The sequence below is a fragment of the Pipra filicauda genome, unplaced genomic scaffold (assembly GCF_003945595.2).
Source record: "Pipra filicauda isolate LSUMZ 115617 unplaced genomic scaffold, ASM394559v2 scaffold141_size4267151_pilon, whole genome shotgun sequence".
NCBI lineage: Eukaryota > Metazoa > Chordata > Aves > Passeriformes > Pipridae > Pipra > Pipra filicauda.
In genome coordinates this window covers 2,258,841-2,279,273 of record NW_024103896.1, presented here as the reverse complement: position 1 = coordinate 2,279,273, position 20,433 = coordinate 2,258,841, and the positions used below count along the sequence as shown (strand labels likewise).

Sequence of the window (20,433 nt, the reverse complement as noted above, 5' to 3'; positions counted from 1 at the left end):
TCCTTCTGAATATATATTATCATAGGTAACTTAGTTTAAAGAAGATCATTCTGATGTATGTCCACCCCCCTCTCAAAGCATGGTCACCTTCAAAATTACTTCAAGTTGCTCAGGACCTTATCCAGGTGAGTTTCTAGTAACTCCCAAAATTTCAGAACCTCTGCACTGCCTGCACCAAGGCTGACTTTCCTCGGTGAGATTCTGCCCTCTTCCACAGGTTCAGAGCAGCTGATGACGAACTGATCCCCAAGTAATGCAAATGTGAATGTGGTCCAACACAATTCCTTATTCCTACATGGCTTGTTTTATCAATGACTGGATTTTCAGAAAAGTTCTTGTCATGCTTTCTATGTATTTCTGTCTTGGGGGAGTGGGTATGCTCCTCCTTCCTGCAGTCAAAACAAGAGTTGACCTCATGCATCTTCCTTGTTAAGGACAAGGCTTGTTGTTCTTATAGAGCTTTTTCTTCCCCCAAAGTGGAATGGAAGGAAAGGAAGAGAATATTTAATTTGGAAAGGACCTGCAAAGACCATCTAGTCCAACTGCCTGACCAATTCAGGACTGAACATAAAGCATGTTGTCAAAGGCATTTAACAAATGCCTCTTAAACATTGACAGGTTTGGGGCATGGACCAGCTCTCAAGGAAACCTCATCAAATACCTCATCAAGGCCAACAAGTAAAATAAAATGAGGACATTTTTGTATCAGCCCATGGTGGACATGACACACAAACACCTGTTAAACTGATCTCTTCTACAACTTTCCAAGCTACAAAACTGTCTTGTAGAGGGCATTATTCAATGTTTTTAAAAAACAGCAGAAAGATGCCAGCATAACCTATAAGCCAGTGAGGGAATTACTATTTGTTTATAGCTGTCAGAGACATAAACGAGGTTTTTATAATTTTTACCTCAGTCTTGTATTTCCTGTACACACAAATCTAACATTAAAGAGTATCGTGTTTCAGCTTCTGGTACGACAAAATCATTGATTCAGGCTTAGGAAATGGTAGTTTTGTATGAGGTTTCAAACTGAGTTTTACATCCTGAAATGTGCAGTTAATTTCTTTAAAATAACTTTATAGAAATTATTTACCTAGGAGCAATATTAGAAAAGCAACTGCATCCATTAATTATTTTCTACTATGTACAATGTGTTATGGCACAGATAGGTCTAAGTAAATCTAATCTGCTTCAAATTGGCCAGATTACTGGAATGCTAAAGAAAATTTCTTTTAGGATCCTGATATCTTAGGATCAAGATACTGCTATTATTACTTTGCCTAAACTTAAGGACATGGCTTTTAATAAATATTTCCCATCTAAAATTAGTTGCTCAGTAGAAGTAGGGGTTCATGGTAAATTTTTTTTCTACAGGATGTCCTAAAATCAGGGTAAACTTAAGCCAGTATAGGTAAAAATTTTTAATGGTAGGAGGAGGGAGAAGAACAGTCTGATTTTCCTGGAAGAATTATTTTTAGGCTTTTTATTGCCATGAGACTCATTTCAAATGAAGATAGTAAAAGGAAATGTCCCAGTTCTGTTTCTTAGTGCCCTTGCTTAAATTGGGAATTACGCACAGACTGAGGGACTATCATTATGGAGAACACCATCAAAACTCTTAGCTTCATTCATGGTAGAAACTTATCCTAGCTCCTAGACCATCCAAGAGTAAGCAATCAACATGCTTCTGTTACTGCACCAGTACGTTCATCTTGTCAGCCTCAGAGCAGCTTAAGGCAAATTCTGTCAGTCTTAAAGCTGCTTAGGGTAAGGTTTTCAAAGCGACTTAGCAATTCAAAATCTAATCTTCATTGAAAGCCAACAAAACCTACTCTTGGATGTGCCTAATTTACCTTTAAAAATGGGATGCAGGAACTTCTGATGTTAGCCTTAATCCTGCTTTTGAGCACATGTGAGCCAGGGCTCCCAGAGAAGGAGGGTGTGGATAATGCAATGGAGGGAATGACAAGCTGCAAGGAGCTCAATGCAGCGTAGGCTTAATTTTCTATTTAAAGGAGAGAAGCTAAGAATTTTAGTATCATCCTCTTGCAGCTTTGTTTCAGAAATATTAAAATACATATTGCTGCTGTTAAATGTTTTGGGTGATAATGGTCAATAAGCACTTTTATCTTCAAAGTACGTTTCTAAAGAGGATTGACAACCACACGCAGTGAAACCACCAAATCTAGACATTAAGAAGAAGAAGTAACAATCACGTTGTTTTGACACTGACGAAGTGACACCAAAGACCATTATTTTAATTTATCATTTTTGTTTGTTTCCACTTTTGAATATTCTGGAATCTTATTTTTAAGCTTTTCTCTGTTGAGAAGCAGACACTAGTGAAAACTGATGTTGAATTATTCATTTGACTCCAGAAGATGGAGGTTTATAGAAAATATAATCTACTAGGAAAACAATCAACCCTGTCACAGAGTAAAACTTGAGATAAACCTCTTACGACAAGTAAGGGCTGACAAATAAGAGCTCAAGGAATCCACAGAATTGGTTGACCAAATAGTACATCTCTTCTCACAGCTGCTGCTCTTCCAGGCAAACTTTCTCTGCTATTTGCATTACAGTTTAGAAGATTTCAGCCGAGTGCAGCTTCAGGCCTGTGGCATTGATTTTTGTAGAGTTCACCTTGTAAATCTGACATCTTTAGAGATTTCATGTTTGGCCTCATGAAGCAGAGGTTATATAGAGACACCTGACCTTTGCACCATAAAAATTCATCTTTGTACTTTAATAGCATTTGGATTTTTGCAAAATCACTCTTCAAAAATCACCCTTTTAAAGAGACAAAGTTAAAGCCAAAAATTAATTGCATTGCTTCCAGTTGAAGTCTATGCTAAAACACAAAGGACTCACTCTATAGGCAACCTCCCACTGATTGAGTGAACCCTTAATGAGTTCCTCAAGTTTTGACCTAGAGAGAAAAAGTTTTTATGATTTGTCACAGTTGCATCCAGCAGAGTTTATGGATTTAGTACATTTCTCCATATTAGGTAGGACAATTAATTTCCATAATTTTCAGTGATTTTCCGCAGTGTAGTTCCCATATACATAGAGCATCTCATTATCTCAGCAGAACCTACTCGGCTGACACAATAACAATGGAAATCCGAATTCTGACTCTTTCACTGTCAACAGACAGAATTCAAGGCCAAGCAAAAACCATTAATAAGAAAGAGCTATTTCAAACAAATATCTTGACTTTTCTATAATGCCCTCTTTCATCGAAGACAGACCCAATGTTCTGCCTGGTTAATGCTTTCTCCTAGTTTTGCTTGTCTACACTTTTTCATAGCTAGAGAACAAATTTTTTCCAATATCAATTTCTAACGTTTGGAGTGTATAAACAGATTTCTTATGATATGAATAAAATAGCACCTCCATGCTAGGAAAGTCTGTAGAGTTCCTCATCTCTTACAACAAAAGTAAGTAAGAATATTCAGACTGGCAAAGCTCCAGTGCTACTTGTTGATTTCTAGGGGGAAAAAAAATAACATATCAAAACATAACTAACATAACATAACATAGCTGGCACAATTGTCTGAAATTTGGCTGATGTGGTGTTTTTGAGTACTAGAGGCATTGTGCTTAATCCATTTCTTATGATTTTTGTTGCCATTATCTTCAAATTGTACAAATCATAAATGTGGATCATTTTTCCATAGGAAGTTCTCCAGATGCCTAATATCCTTGTCCAAAAAAAAAGAGAAAGCATCATATATGTGGTTGGTAGTAATAATTGTTATCTGTGGGGTATTTTTGTGTGCTGAAAATTTCTTTCTTAAGTATAAACCAGTGGAAGCACAAGGAATTCTGTGGGCAGACTGGTCAAAATGGAATTTTAAAAGTTGCTAACAGATATGGGTCATGATTAGGTCTAAGAGAAAGCAATTGCAAGCTACAAGGTATCTGAGACAACTACCTAAAAAAACCCATGACCAAAAGCAGATCCTTGAGTTCTATTGTAATATTTAGAACTACTGCAGACCAATTACTTTAAAAAATATAAATTCAGTGCTCTTTTACAGTGTATTCTGCAGTAGCAGGAAGATACATTTGGGTGCAAGGAGATATGGGGGTGGCTACAGGCTGTCCTAGCAGAATCATAATTTTCCCTTTCAGTTTCATTGTCTTTAAAAGAAACACCTTATTTTATTTTATTTTATTTTATATGTTTTATTATTTTTTATCTTATTTTATTTTTCCCTGGGGGAAAAAGTCCCTAAATGAATGTTCTCAGACAGAATATAAGTTACTATGAGAGAGAATGACTTTTTGTCTCTCGTGTCAATACACACAACCCACAGGTTGCAATTTCAGGGGAATTACCCGATAGTTTAAAGTATCCCTGATTTGACATCCAGTCACGTTTCCTTTCTGGATATGGATAATCTTAAATGTCACAACACAGACATCTGTGCCGAGAAACTGCACAGATGCCTGAGAGAGAAACCAGAGATGCAGTCAAGCAGCAGCTTCACTTTGTATGGGCAGGAAAAAAAACAAACCCAAGAATAACACAAATTTCACATCATTTTGATGCATGATGCATAGGTCAGGTCAAGATCAGTCAGAAAATATTTCATTTCTTTAGAAAAAACAACTAAGTACAAACCTTGCCGAAGTTTCTCAGTTTGGTGTGAAATTTAAATCCCACTCCCAAATTTGGGATTTTATTGTGAAATTTCACACTCAAATTCAGGGGTGCTGACAAAGCCTTCCAGAATCAAGCTGCTACTACAAATCTTCTCTGGAGTTTGTCAAAATACCTAAGGCTAAATCTAATAAGTGTTCTGACCCGAGGCAGTCTCCTTGTTTTAAAGCAAACCTCAAATCTGCGCATCTGGACTACATTGAATCCAGTGCAGATGTATTTAAAAGCTTCTGCGTTTATCACAGATGAAATAGGAGGCCAGATATTCCTAGTCAATAAATTATGGTAAGGTCAAGGCACATGCTCACAGCTTGATATTGGTTTCAGATGTTTGCAAGCAGAAGGGGAATTCCATTTGGCCCTTTTGTGCCCTGTAAAATACCAAAGAAACAAAAAGTGGGTGTTCCCTGAAAAGAATTTCCTTTCTGCCAGCACAAGAGAAAACATGAAAGAACTTCACTTTCTTAAGCCACTTTAGAGTTCCTGCTGGAAGGGTTAAGGCCAGGAAAATCTGGGAGTAGTATGAGTTCTGTCCATGTCCACAACTGAAAGACTAAAGCTGTCAGTCCTTGCTCACTCTCAGATATTTTGCCTTTAACACAGGACATTGTATGCTGCGTGTAGCAAGACCATGAAAGTGCAATATACTGGTTGATATTTCTGAAAATGTTAACTTAAATTTTTCAGTTCAGTAGAACCTATTTCCTGCACAGAATATGAGCACTTGCTAAAGACCCAAAAAAGCTCATCATCAAACATAGGTATTGGCTCATAAGAGCTGACATTAAGCATCATGGTTGGATCTGCAAAATGAGCAAAATATTGCCCAAGGGCAAATAGCAGTCCTCTTTCCTGATGTCAACACCACAAACAAAATATCTCCCCCTTCTTAGTGAAATTTTTCTGTAGCTAATGCTGCTGTCTCCAATCCTTTTTCCATTGAGGTCCATGACATAACTCTCTGCCAAATTCCCACTAGGAGGAAAAGAGTAAAGAATTACTTGGACTGAATGGAGAAACTGCTGAATGAAATAAAGAAATAAAATGGTAGCAAATGGAAAAGGCTTGAATGCAAATGTGCAATAGGATTTGCTGTGCTGGAGGTGCCTTAGGAGCAGCTAAACTAACACTCTAAACTGTACATGACTGGGATTATCCCCCATTGCTCAGAACCCAAACCTACCGTCTTTCTAATTTAGAGGCATTACTCCTTGTGCTGTCTTTACATGCCCTTGTAAAAAGTCCCTCTCCAACTCTCCTGTAGACCCCTTTAAGTACTGAAAGATCATGATAAGGTGTCCTTGGAGCCTTCTCTTCTTCAGGCTGAACAAACCCAACTCTCTCAGCCTGTCTTCATAGGAGAGGTGTTCCAGACCTCTGATCATCTTCATGGCCTCCTCTGGACTCACTCTGACAGGTCCACATCTTTCTGTGGGGACCCCACAGCTGGACTCAGTCCTTTTCTCCACCTTAAAAGGGAGGTGCTTTCAAACTGTTGCTGAGAATGGTCCCTGACCTGTGGTAATGTCAAAACGTAACATGGCAACCGTGTCGCAGTGCCCTGGTATGACTGATTTTCGTAGCACAGATGCTGCTAATACTGTCCCTCTCAGCCTGACTGCAGTAACTAAGGTTGAGGGAATCAGCTTTGTAAAGAGTCACAACACCATTAAGATAGGGAAAAAAAAAAAAAAAAAAAAAAAAGAAGAAAGGAAAAAAATAAAAGAGGAAAAAAAAGCAAAGAAAAATCAGGAATCATGGTATCTATGAGTGATAGGTCAAACATTCAGACATTTTTTGTTAAAATTACATTGTTGTAGTATACTCCCAGTAAAAGCTGTTCTTCCAAGCAGTTCCCCTCCCACTCTTTCAGCAGAGTGATAGTGTATGACAGAATCATCCTGCACACAAGGGCTATTCCAGCAGCCTCCAGTCACAGCAAGGAGCACCTCAGATCTTCCCACATCATCCAAGGAGAGAGCAACCTTTTTTGTAAGCTGTACATGTAGGATTTACCTGTCCAACTTCTACAGATGGAAACAAAGTTGGGAGGAGATGTTGAAAGTCTTTATTGACATGCCACTATGTGAAAATTTAACCCTTTTAAAAGAATCTTGATTGTGTTGCAGTGGATTCTTCTGTGAGAGCCACTGTGCTCCCTGTTGTAGCTATAGCAATGAATTACATTAGTGTTTCTTTCATTTTCTTCTAATTTCTTTCTTCAAGCTGAGCCTGCAAGTGGGTGGAAATAAATCTATTACTGAGAGTGCAGCAAAGACAGCTATGAAACTTGGGGTCTGATTCTGACTAAAATGCTGAATTACTGTCTAAAACCAGGCAAATGATTAAGCCTCTGTACACTGGATTTCCCCATCTGTAAAAAAATAGGGCAGGGGTTAGGATAGATGTGGTGAAGAAGGAAAATAACATACATCTCCCTTATGATGATGCTGTAAAACCTGATATCTGAGAATCTCTGTTAAAGAAATTTTCAGAGAAGAGAGTAATAACCTTAAGTGATGCACATACAGATATGCTGGCAGATCACAGAAGAGTTAGGACTATTTACAGAAGCTGAAGATCTGTCTTGCTAAATGTTGTTGTCATTTCATAATCAAGTGAATGACAAAGAGCAGTCTGTAAATTTATGTACAAACTCCCATCTGTGCCAGAAGAAGAAGAAAATAATTTCAGAGATGCAAATAAAGCTGCCACGCAGCACCTGAACTGTATCAAATTACAGCCATAGTACAGTGATATGGGAGAGGAAGATTTTGGGTTTTTTGTACTGAACATAGAGGAGCATTCAACAAAATATATTGCTATACTCTAAATGCATTAATATCCCTTGCCTTGTCAGGCAGATTATGAAGACTACTAACTTACAATGGTATTTAGAGCATTAGCTGAGGAAGCTAAGAGGTTCCTCTGTTAAATTCCCTTTTCAGGCTTAGGAAAATCACTTAGTCTTTCTGTACCCTATTTTTCATTTTACAAATGCTGGTAACAATGTAGACATTGTGGGTGTCAATAGGTTGCAATATATGGGATTGCACAATGAATTGATTTTCTATTATGTTAAAGCTGATATATTTTCTCCTATGTCAAACATTTATTACTCTAGCTGCAAGAATAGGTGTCGTTAGAAATAAAAATTTACTGCACATATGCTTTTGGACATACCTCAAATGCTGAGATATGTTAAGTGGAAGAAATAAAAAAGATGTCCCTGTTTTAGTAGTCTTCTCTGCCATGTAGACACCTCCCTGCATGTTGGGCAGTATATTACAGCTTGGCAATGGCAGTAATTTAATTCCAAACAATTTCTGAGCAATGAATTTGAATGCTGTTGTGAAATGCTTGTTTCATGTTTTACGCTGATGTGGCTTCCTAAAAATTATTAAGAAGCACTCAAGCACAGAAATAAAACCTGTTAGGTTCTGCCCAAATTACTGCTGGGATTAGCCTAGTGTAATGATCACTTCTGAAGTCTGGAGTAATGTCAGGGAAGCAAGACTCACATAATCCTAAATATTTGCCACATCCAGCTTGTTCTAAATGTTTGCACCTCTGCTTCACTTCTCAGGACTGTATTTCTTCATTTTCTACAAGCAGGAGGCTTTTGCCAAGAACACAGAAACAATACTTAGCACTTGAATGTCACTTTTCACTTTCAAAATATTGTACAGATATTAAACGGTTTTCCCAAAACTCATGCAAAAACTGGGAACTGAGGAAAAAAATTTTTAATGTGTTAATGGAAATTTGGTGCATATACCTTATGCCTTTGATAATCACACCCACTCCCATTGCTATTTTTCTAATAAGGGAGCTAAGCTGGCCAAATCATGATTTCACTACATCTGTTTACCTAGTTAGTAGCAAGCTCTGTTCCCTATTTCAGTATTTTATTCACATCTCATAGTAATCACTGTGTTTACTGTATTTGTAACCTCAAAATCTGTTGTCTATCTTGTGTAACCCTGAGTCTTGTTTGTGAAGTACATTGTCTAGAAGATAGTGAACAGGAGTTTTTCTGATGCTGGTGTGGTCATAACATTGATGACAGCTCTAGAATGGAAGATAAATAATTCAAACTGATTCCCTTCATTATTAAAAATTGAGTATCCCAATTCAAAAGTAGACTTAATCAGCTGACTTGGAAAGAAAAGCCTTACTGCCACAGAGAAAGCCTTGTAGAGTTTTGGGTTCTGTCCTATATAATCCAAAAAAGGGCTGAACGATGTATGCAAGCAGCCAACTGAGCATGAAAGACACCTGAAAGACAAAGATGCACACAAAGATGTGCTTTAAGATGCACTTTTATAAGTTGTAGAGGAAAAGAAAGAAACTGTTAGTGTTCAAGGCTGTCAAATAAATACCATTAGAAAGTTGAAAGGTCATTGAGATTATTATTCTTTAATACTGCATTAAAAGACACTAAACATGAGTTACAGCTCAGTGCCTTGGAGAACTGCCCAAGCAACCCATGAATAAACAGACTCAGCTATATGAAATTGTTTAGTTATATTAGCAAGTTCAGAAAGCTCATTAGCTCTGCTGAGCAGGCTCTCCAGTATCTGCACTGTTGTGCTTGCATTCTGTGGAGATACCTCTAATTTGTAACAGAGGGAGCGCTGTGACATGTCTTCATGGGTTAAATCCTCTGGCTGGTTTAAATAACACTTCTTTGCCATTTCTATTTGTTACGGGTAGGAGTGGAAGGTTTAGACAAAATTTATTGAAAAGCTCTGCTGTTGAGTCAAGAGATGCAGAAAGGATGCCTGGCTTTCTAAACTCCTCAGAGAGGAGTCTAGGTGAGGCTGCATCCAATCTTAGCCTTGGATTATGTCAATAGTTTAAGTTTAAGGAATTACAGAGGTGTGATGGAACCACTTTTGACACACTGTAACAAAGCAATTATTGAAGCAGTTACATTAAAGCTAGCAAAAAGAAATAATTATTAAGTAGAGATCTGATGTAACTCACTGGTACCAATGCTCATGGGGAGATCTCTTTCTCTCACATCTTGAGGAGTAACCTTGGGGGGCATCCCCCACCCAAGGGAGAAATCACCACACATACACCCCAAAAAGGGTTACATCAGAAGAACCTGACTGTATGAAAGAGGACTGGACTTTTATAGTATAAAGTGATTGACTGCTAGTCACACATTTACAGGTCAACTATCAGCTTATCTGTCAAATCAGACTTCAAAAAAGCAGGGTATGTATTTGAAGTCTGATGAAGCAGGATGGTTTTAGTATAATTAAAACCAAGATAACACCCTGGGTTCAGCATTTGATCTTGCACGATAGGTTGCATTATAGCTTGATTGGATTTTAGGTCTTATCAGTGGGTCTATCCTGCCGCACTATTAGACATCTCATTTTGGAAGACTATTTTTCTGGTCCTTCTCTAACTAAAAGGAAAATATGGTGCTCATCTGTCAGAGAGGAGTGATGGTTGCTCTTTGCAAAGGAGGCTTTCTTGTTGGATTGGGTTGCTTATGTCCTCTCCTTAACACACAATATTTAGCAAAGATGCCACTATTTTTTAACCTTTCCACCAGTAATGCCCATGGCATGGCAGAACCTACTTAAGGTTCCTAACATATTTAGTATGTTATCTGGGTAAAGAAGCTTGCATAGAACAAATAGACTTTGCTGAGGGCTGAACTTGACTCTTTGATGAAAATTTCAGTGCTTGCAGAATGCAGCATAGTATCCTGTAAGACTTGGGTGTCATTGTCTAAAAACATGAAAGGGCAAAGCAAAAAAAGGCATCTTTTGCTGTCTGCCCTGCCCAGTTCCTTCACCAAACAAGAGGTCTGGCTACATTAATTTTGTATCACATCAGTTGACACTCAATACGTGCAGAGGTGTTATTTTTATATACATCTACAAGACTGAGCACAAACAGAACTGGGTGCTGTTCATCAGGTAGAAAATTAGAAATGACATGCCAGCCTCTTAAAGTAGATTTTGCAATTGGAGATTCAAATTTCACTTGCCGCCTGAGGTGGTGAGGATGAGAATGCCCAGGTCTCCCTATTGCCCAAGGTAGTCATGTTCACTTCTACATGCATACAATGGTACCTAGAGTGAGGACCTCCATTTGCTTTATAGCTGGGCCAGCAAACAACTTGCAGAAGTATGTTTTACAAAGCCAGAAATGTTATCAAAGTTGTAAGCAAAAATACGGCTGTGTTACCAACTTAGACCTGGTTCTTAATTTGAAATGTTTAGGAAAGAGCCCTGAAGTCAGCTCTCATGTCATTTTCATTTGCTAATGGAGTAATCAACGTCTGTAGAGCATCAGCCACAAAATCTTTCTTTCAGTGAAAAGTATGCTCAAAAATTCTCTTGTCTGAGATCTAAAATCTCATTTTAATTAGCATTGCACATGATTACTCCAATCAAAGCAAGTCAGTGGCAAACATTGCCATCTGCATTCGTCATTAACATCAGCTAGCATGATGGCAGTCTGATTTTAAGTTAACACGTGGGCTCTGAAGTGCAAATGTCTGTTCAAGGACAAAGAACATTGTCCTACTTTCTTTCTACTACTTAGCTTTTGAAACACAACCTCAGTCTTAGAACTCAACAAATACGGAGCACTTCCAGTATGGCACGTGTTTTACACCTGGGATGTGGCAGTCTTGCTTATTATCTGCAACAGAAGATACTGTCCTTCATTTTGGGTAATTTAATTGTTCCTGGAATCAGGATTATATGACATCTGCCAAGCAATCAGCACAGCTGCCAACTGTGTGGTTAGGGGTTTTGAGACATTGATAGGCTTCCATGGCAAGGTACACAATTATTCAGTGAATTTTTAAGACAGTGACTGTTCAATACAATAGTAAAATTCTGACCATGGCATGCTGAAAAGGGCAACACTAACAAGGTGATACATTGTATGCCTGTTTGTGTATGCACTGCCATTTTCCAGAGGTCAGGTATCATTAATTGGTTAAGCAGAGGTGTCTAATGATACTGAATATATAAGGTTCTTCATCAAATGTCCTCACAGAAAGCTGCGTATGAAAAGCAGCAGATGACTGATACTGATACGAATCCTTTATGAATGTAAATATTTAGTAAGATATAGCCAAGTTTTTAAAGAAACTGTTCCACTGCTAAGCCATCATTTTTTTCCAAAGGTTACATGCATTCCAAGAACATTTACCAAGGAAGGCACAAGCGTAACTAAACTTATGGATTATGTAAAATTCAGCAGCCTTTATCCTCAGAGAAGGGAATTATCTGGGCATTGTTGAAGATGTTAGTACAAGACTGTAAACTCTTTAAAAGAAGACATATTTCAGTAGCATTTTTCTTCCTACTGAATCATACTTTCTATGCAGAATGAGTGTTTATGAGAGTTTTAAATTATTTTGAGTGCATAGTCACAACTCTTTTATAGTCATAACTTCTTTCAAAGTTCTCCTTATTGTGAGAGGTAGCCTTGAGTGTTTTAAATCTACCCACAAAGATGCTATAATCATTCTTTCCAATTACACTACAATGCACAACAATTAATTACATCAAATCCTTCTCAAAGAAGTGTGTACCAGTGAAGAGATTGCCACAGTTTTATTTCTGACAATAAAAGAGTAGGAATTATCAGACACATTGGGATTTTACTGATCTAACATTTCTGTAGCCAGGTTTATAATCATATCATTTTCCCTATAGGAAATAAATATCAGTTCTTGACAGGCATGATCTTTAAACAATATTTTACATAGGAAAAGTATTTCCAAGTATTTTTTCGTGTAAGAAATCAAGATCTGGATTTTTAGCTAGGTAACTCCAATGAGTGACCTGCACTCATTTGCAGTCTTGCTGGGATTCATGTGCAGGGTCTTCCCCTCAGAAATTGGGATACTGAGGACTGCTGGTGTAGATGCCAGGCATAGGACTGGATGAGGCTCAGAGTTGGTATCACTGTAACTTGGTAATGCAGAGCTCAGGGCAGGCTGAAAGTCTTTCCCAGGATCTAGGTTAAACACTTAGGCAGCAAATTCATGCTGAACTATGCCCAGACACAGACTGATACCCAGGTACCTTAAAGCTGGCTTTCAGTTTGTGCTTATGGAGTCCCTGGATTTAGATATACATCCTATGTTCACATACATGTCCTATACATGAGGCTTTTTTGTATAGGCATACCAAGGTGGAGGTCCACTTCAGACTGGTGGAAAACATCTTCAGCATTGATGAAAAGAGCTAGGGCTGCTTGAGCAGGTGCTGTACTACTGGGGAACTGAACACAGGGAGTGAAATCTGTGGTGCTGTCTGCACCCTAGGTGCATTTGAGGGGTGTATGTCAGACTAGCACTACTCTAGTCAGGGCATCTATCCGTTTAGTTTCAAATTTTAGAAATACAATGTTGGCAACCCAACACAGCTCCAGGACATCAACCAAAGCACTGTGAGTGGGAATAATCAAGAGATTCCCTTTGAAAGCTCACTTCCAGTCTGATCTAGATGCTAAGATATATGCATCCATTCACCTAAAGAAATGCATTACACCGAGCGTAGGTTTGGTCCCTTGTGTTTAGTCCTCCCAATGCACCCCTGTCTGCCAGACAACCCCTGTCTGACCAAAAGAAAGTCTGAAAAAAAACAAGCTCCACAGCCACACGTGGCTGTTGGCAAGTTGACAAGAGGGACTTTTTGGAAAGAAGCAAGGGTTAGCTGTAACATAAAATATGATTAGTGCTCCAGAGTAAATGTTTCCAAGACTGATATAATCACCTGTCTTCATATCTTTATTTCCTTTCACAGAGCCATGTTTGACTATGACAAGAGCAAAGACAGTGGCCTCCCAAGCCAAGGACTCAGTTTTAAGTATGGGGACATCCTTCATGTCATCAATGCCTCAGATGATGAATGGTGGCAAGCGAGGAGGGTCACTCTGGAGGGAGACAGTGAGGAAATGGGAGTTATACCCAGCAAGAGGAGGTGAGTGCTGCCTCTTTCTTTTTACATCCTTGGTCATTATGTTAAAATATTTAATTTTTTTTCCAAAGACAGTGTGCATCAATCTACTAAAACTCTGGGGAAAGTTGAAGAAAATGCCACAGTTATTTCAAGAGTTGGAAGATACAATTTTTGCTGTGAGATTTAAGGAATTCAGGCTGTTTAACTGTACTGAAAAGAAACTCAAAAGGTGACTCAGTTGTAGGGGATTAGTAACTTCACAAAGAAAGAGGGGAAGAGGAAGAGATCACTGTCTACCAAAGAGCTTCTGCAGAAAGAGGAATAACCAGAACCCAAGCCTGGGAATAAGCTCTGAATTTGAGGTGGAGCGCATGTTTTGATGTCAGGGTGATAAGCCATAGCATCAAACTGTAATGAATGTCTTGACATTTTCAAATCAAGACTCTATGTCTTTCTTTTGAGAGACTAATAGAATTAAACTTCTCAACCTGTGTGATGTAAAAAAATGATGCTAAATTATATAATGGTCATCTTTAGCTTCAAAATATCTTAATTTAATCTCTGCTTGCCTGGAGACTGATGGACAATCAATATCACAGTAAATTTTTCATATAATGTAAATGAAGGAACTTTCAGCTGCTCTCCAAGCTAAATCTGAATCTTTGTTTGTCTGTGATGGATTCATGGTGACTGCTGAAGAGAGAACAGACATCTGAATCTCTCTCATTGTTTGTGTTGTTTATTCTGTCTAGATGCTTTTGTAAAATAAGCCACAAGTCTCTGATAGTATCAGAAGGAGTACACAAATCAGTATTACTTCCTGCCTCTATTGATAGTTGCTATAGAAAGGTCAAGAACTGAAAGGGTAGGAGGAAAATGAAATCAGTCAAAACATATTACAGCAATTGCTCTTTTGCAGCAATACTCTCATACTGAATATAAACTTTTTATTCTTAGCTATTTCAGCTTTAGCATTAATATAAAAAAATATCATGCCCATTTTTTATTGTAGAGAAATGGGATGCTTGATACTCTATAGAGCATCTGCTGCTGTTTCAAGAGAGTTGGCCCAGGTACTAATAGAGCTTATGGTACTCATTATTCTAAATCATATAAAAGTAAACTGAAAGGCCATCAAATACCTTGTTGACATGAGCCCTGTAAGGACCTTATTTTTTCTAATCATGACCATATTTGAATAGCAACCACACCTGGTTTTTCAGCAAAGAGTAATTTTGAAGTTGGATAATAGATAGAAATAAAAACTAGGTTATAACTTTTAAGATGGAAAAATGTGCTCATTAACCAGAGTTAGTCTCTAGATATTTAAAAAGGAATACTTGCCTGCTACAGTAAACACTGTTGTAATGACACGATTGTATCACACATGGAAAAAGAGGGAAGTTTATTCAGTTAACACTAAGAAAAGTGCATGCACAAAGCTCACTCACAGTGTGGTGTCTCCGATGAAAAACTACAAAAAGCTGTCTTACATAATAAGAGAATTTTACAGGGGGAAATGGCAAAGCGAAGCAGCTAATTAAGATGTGGAATTGTATATCCTGTAAGGTGGAGAGGCTGTATGTGCCTAAAGCTAATTGGGTTACCCGCACAGTAGTGTTTTCAAGGACAAAAGATAGACGTTCTCTAGTCAAGGTCAGACATATAAGAGAGCCTAGGAATAAGATGTAGCTTAGGAAATGCTGGGAGAAAACAGAATGAAAAAAAAAATTAAAATTAAAAAAAGAAAGATGAGACAAGATGAAAATAGGTTAGTTAGAGACTAAAAATAAGAGTCTTGAATTTTAAAAGATACAGTTATAGTTACCATGCTCTCCACTTGTCATCCTGATTCTTTACTAGTGAGTCTGAGAAGCTTGGAAAAATCAATGGCATCTGATTTTCTGTCTGCATTAATATAATGACATGATACACCTGAACTGGGATGGGAGGATGTTGCTGTTATTTCATAAGGTTTCAGTGGCACAAGGTTATTTTTATCAATGCACTGAAAAGCGAGTATTGTTTCTTTTCTGTGGAGTCTGGATGACTCCTCAGAGCCAGTGAGACTGATGCGCTCTTGCCAGCATTTTCTGTGGTCATTTTCACCACCCAAGGGGAGAATGAGAAATCAATGTGCACAGGGCTGAGTTAAAGAAAATAAAGCTCATCATATTTGACAGAATGTGCTAATTCAGAGTTGAATTTCCTTTGCAGGTATGCATTATTGACTGTAAGAGGCTTTATCTAAGGGCCTGGGATTCATCTGACTAAATATAGGATACCAGGGCATGGAAACCTTCATTTAAGCTTTTGACTCCAGAATGCTATGCATCTTATAGTTTATATGGGATTATTTCTATAAACATTCTATTATATGTCATATAACATATGTAATATCTGTCAGTAAAATATTGTGATAGAAAGGGAGGAATAAAAGAAAGTCTGTAGCTGTTTCTTGGGCTGTGACTAGTGAAAGCCCAACTTCCTACAATGCTCTAAATTGAAGGGATTTTATATTTGTGTTATATTTTTCAATCCCCCATTCATTTCTATATCTTTTATTATAGGGTCTGCATTTTCTGGGGAGTTGGATTAGTGGGGTTTGGTTTTGGTGTTGTGCTTATATTCCTTTTCCTGCCTGTGGGATTTTGCACTTTGATGTTTTTTGCACTTTGGGCCATGGAGAGGCTGTAGAGATCCAGGAACTGTTAGTTCCAGGGTTAGTCTCTCAGTTATCTGCTTTGCTATTTCAACTCCTGTACAGCAACAGCTAAGATATAATTACTGCATTTTCCATGAGTTAAATCATTATAGAATAGCTCTGAAAGCCAGTGACCACTTCAGTTCTGTTTTTGAGAGAGACATACACATGTACACAAATATATCTATATATGTACGTATGTATATAAACACATAAAGCAATAACAAATACATTATATTTCTTCTCTGAGGTGCCATGTAATGGTGATTGCTTTTCCATGTATTTAAGTTTTTTTATTTTTTTATGGGACAGCCCATCATGCAGTGACATTTTAGCATGAGCTGATTAGAGAAATTTTGAATGATAAATCAAGACTCCTCTATGACATATGTGATATACCAGAAGAAATAATAATTTAAAATTATAGGGGAGCTGCCACTCATTATTGTCTCCAGGATGTTGGATACATTACCAAACTATACCTCTCAGTTATTTAATAGCATTTGAAAGATTTTTTTGTCCTTAGATTTCAGTGCTGCTGCCAATGTGTGGACTTGTTGCCTCATTTATGGTTAAATTGAAAAGTCAGACTTTAAAAGGGAGTTTTGGAGGGCAGCACTGCAGCTAAAAGAAGGTTACCAAAAGAGACAGCACAAAGAAATGGGGGTAGCCCCATGTTTCTCCACTGATCTGTGCAAGGACCAAATCTCATGAACCAGTGAGCCAATGACCTCTGCGGAGATTAACAAAAATTAAATTCTCAATACCCTTCAGTTCTTAAATACAATTGCAACCATTTCTACATCTGAAAACAACATTTTGTCCATTTGACAGTATGTATTTATTGTCTGATTACAGCTGTTGTTCTCAACCACGAGATTGAGTAGCCAATTGTGTAGGAACCAAATATAATGCTCTAAAGGTGTTGTGGTACTGTATCATGTTGGTGTTGGGAAGCATAGGACTTCAGCGTGAGAGGTGGCAAACCACTTCAGTTGCAATTTACCAATCACTAAATAGTTATTATGTAGTATTAATCAATGAACATTTCAGGCCAAATTTTTCTTGGTTCCACATCTTCCCAAAAGATTTATCCAAACTATGTTTAAGGTGACAGTAGGGCACAATTATATTAGGCAGGATGTCCAGGGTGAGGGGACATAACTACCAGCTCTGTACCAATGTCTCAGGCAGCCTGCAGTATTGCCAGTGCACTATGTTTATGTATGTGAATTGCTCCCTTATCATTGAAAATTTCTATTTATACTAAAATGACCAACAGAATTAGATTTATACTGGATTTTTGTTACATTTACATGTATATATGTATAGATTTAGATTAGAATTTCTACATATGCTGTGCTTTTGATCATGAGAATTTTTATTTGCCTCGTTGTCCTTCCTATTATTCATATGAAAAAAAAAAAACAAATTAAGCTTCCCATAAAGGCCAGCAGCAAGCTGAGCAGCCTATGTCTAAGATTGCCTGCCCATGGAAACACTCAGATTAGAATGAACAAAATGCACAAAACCAATGTGCATAAGTCAGAGTGTAATAAATTCCTAGACAGATACTCTAATTCAGTAGTAAAGAGATTTTAATTTGCTGTAGCATTGATTTTACACCTCCAGTTCTTTTCACTTTTTCTTTGCTGAGTCCCTGCACACAGACAAGCTCCTACATTGCAAGCCCCCCACAACAGCAACCTCCCACCTCACGAATGTCAAGCTTCAGTATTTTCTATGATGTGTGCATATCTACTTGACTTGAGTCTTTGGGTCTGAAATACAGCCTGAGATTTCACACAGATTGCCCCAGAATGACTGAGCATAAATTCTCGCCACTTTTACTACTGCAGACAGTGAGGATTTGGCCTTAAAACACTGAAATAATTACATTAATCTTTCTATTGTCTTTAAGATGTGCAGTCACAAAACTGCTGTCAGACTGGACATCATTCTAAGATACCCATTTTTAGATAGTTTAAGTACATCTGACTGCAAAATGTTATGCAACTTATATCTCTGTTGTTACCAGCTGGAGGTGTATGATGGTACCAGCCTGATATTTGTGTTCTCAAATACACAACATTCTCCCCACAAATGCATGTAACCACTCTCTTCTTTCAGAGCAAAGTGGGGGGAAAAGTACACAAAACTTTCTGTTTCACAAAATTTTGTTTCACAAAATGTTTGTTTCACAAACATTTAAGGACAAGAAACAAGAGGTTTTCCCAGCACAGAAGTCCCTGTGGGCAAAAAGCCAGTTTAAATTTGTTATTCTGCTCAGCTTGGCAGAAGGGCATGTTTATCCACTCAAGTGAGTTTTGTGTTTAATGGTTTCCTGTGAATTGTCTACCTTTCTAAGATTTTAATAAGATTTTAATCCTTAGATGATAAAACTTTTTAACATGGCATAATCATGTAAGCTTTGTCTAAAATAAGTTACCTGACTATACCTACTAATCTAATTGGAAAAATTAAGTATGGAATAAAATTGGTATATATATGTAGGTATAAACTTCTTCCTGTGCTCTTGCAATGATGGGAGACTTTTGTGCCGAAGGAAAACAGCTGTTAGCTTTTAAACAGAAAAAGGTTGTTCTACAACTTCATGAGAATTCAATTCCTAATGTCACTGGGTCTACTCTTTTCATAAATATTGATCAGGTGATGAGCTGCTCTCTATAAGCAAGTCACTGACAGTGGAGAGCTGAACCAGAGCACATTCTCTCCTACTGAAAGATATGTGTTCAGTTGCAAGAATGCTACTTCAGGAATGCTCAAAAATAATTTTGAGAATGGGAATCTTGGTAAACTCAGACCTCACATGAACAATAGTAAGCAGTGCAAAGGATGGAAGCACAATAAAAAGCTATGAACTGAGACCACTGATTTAAACTATAAATAGTATGTATGTATTTTCACTTATCTCTCACTTGATGGGCAGGCAAAACAAATACAATGCAGATGACCTGGAAATGGAGAAGCAAGATAAGAAGAGACATACTAATAAAGATACAAAATATAGGAAGCTCTTTCAAGTACCAAATTTGCATTGTTTTTTTTCTTTTTGCTACTCTCCTCACTACAGTACTCATGCTGGATTTGGAAATAACTTTCATTGTGCAAAACACCTCAATGCAAAATCTGTGCAAATTAGGCTACTGTTACAATTTTATTTCATCCTTGAAACCAATTTGCAATTTGCATCTGTATTCTACATCAGTGATGGATACTGTTATTGAAGATTAAAGCATGTCTCACTTCATATTCTACATTTCTGCTTTTAGAAAGGCACTGACAAAACTGGTCCATTAACCTCCAACAATGGGCAATCACAGTTCATGTCCTGTTCAGTTATATTTGATTTTTTTTCTTGTTTCCAGCACACATGAAGAACTGAAAGTCTCATTTTGAAAAATCCCACAGGCCCATTTTGAATAGCTACATGTGGCCAGAAACACAAAAGCAGATAGACATTGCAGCGTAATAAGTCTTGCATCCCAGTAATAAGTTCCTCAGAGGAGCAGGAAGAGAACAGCACCCCAAAGAACTGAAGTCTTGAAATTGCTAGTGAGGGAACCTGAAGGCTGATGTATGTTTTCAATATACTGCTCCACTCTTTTAGCTTTACATGGGAAGAAGAGAGTGAATCCTGACCATCTCCGAAAAAAAGGGCCAAATGTGTCTACTACCAGGAATGTTTTAAAGGGAAAGTGAGTATACAGCGTATACTCCAACTGTCCCATGTCTCAGAGGGTCTTAGACAATTTCCCTGTACACAGCCGTGTTTCTGCAGGGAGTTGTGCTTGGAGAATGGGTGGGAAGATGGAGGTGAAATCCCCATCAGTTGTGCTAGGTGGTGCTCAGGACTCAGAGCTTTTCAGCTCCCAAGTTACATTTGAATGCTGGGAGTAGGTTTCTTTCAACATTTCTTGAAATCTCTTTTAGTTTTGGTGACTCCTCAAGCACTTTTGAAAATGGGACTTGAGCCATGAATTTGTTTTGGAAATGATATCTATGCTTTCCTGATCCCTTAGGTGTAGCTGTATCAAGCAAATATGTAATTAGAAAGGAGCACAGCAGCAATGTGTACATCAGAC

General features: G+C 37.8%; 1 protein-coding gene across 24 annotated transcripts in view; it reads left to right on the top strand.

Moving 5' to 3' along the window:
* The window catches only part of DLG2 (discs large MAGUK scaffold protein 2), a 995,087-nt gene that overhangs the window by 929,336 nt on the left and 45,318 nt on the right, over positions 1-20,433 (top strand). For all 24 annotated transcript variants that reach the window (XM_039378618.1, XM_039378625.1, XM_039378621.1 and 21 more), the window contains one exon: positions 13,468-13,644. In XM_039378618.1, coding sequence (XP_039234552.1) covers positions 13,468-13,644 — 177 coding nt within the window. The remainder of the gene's footprint in view (positions 1-13,467; positions 13,645-20,433) is intronic.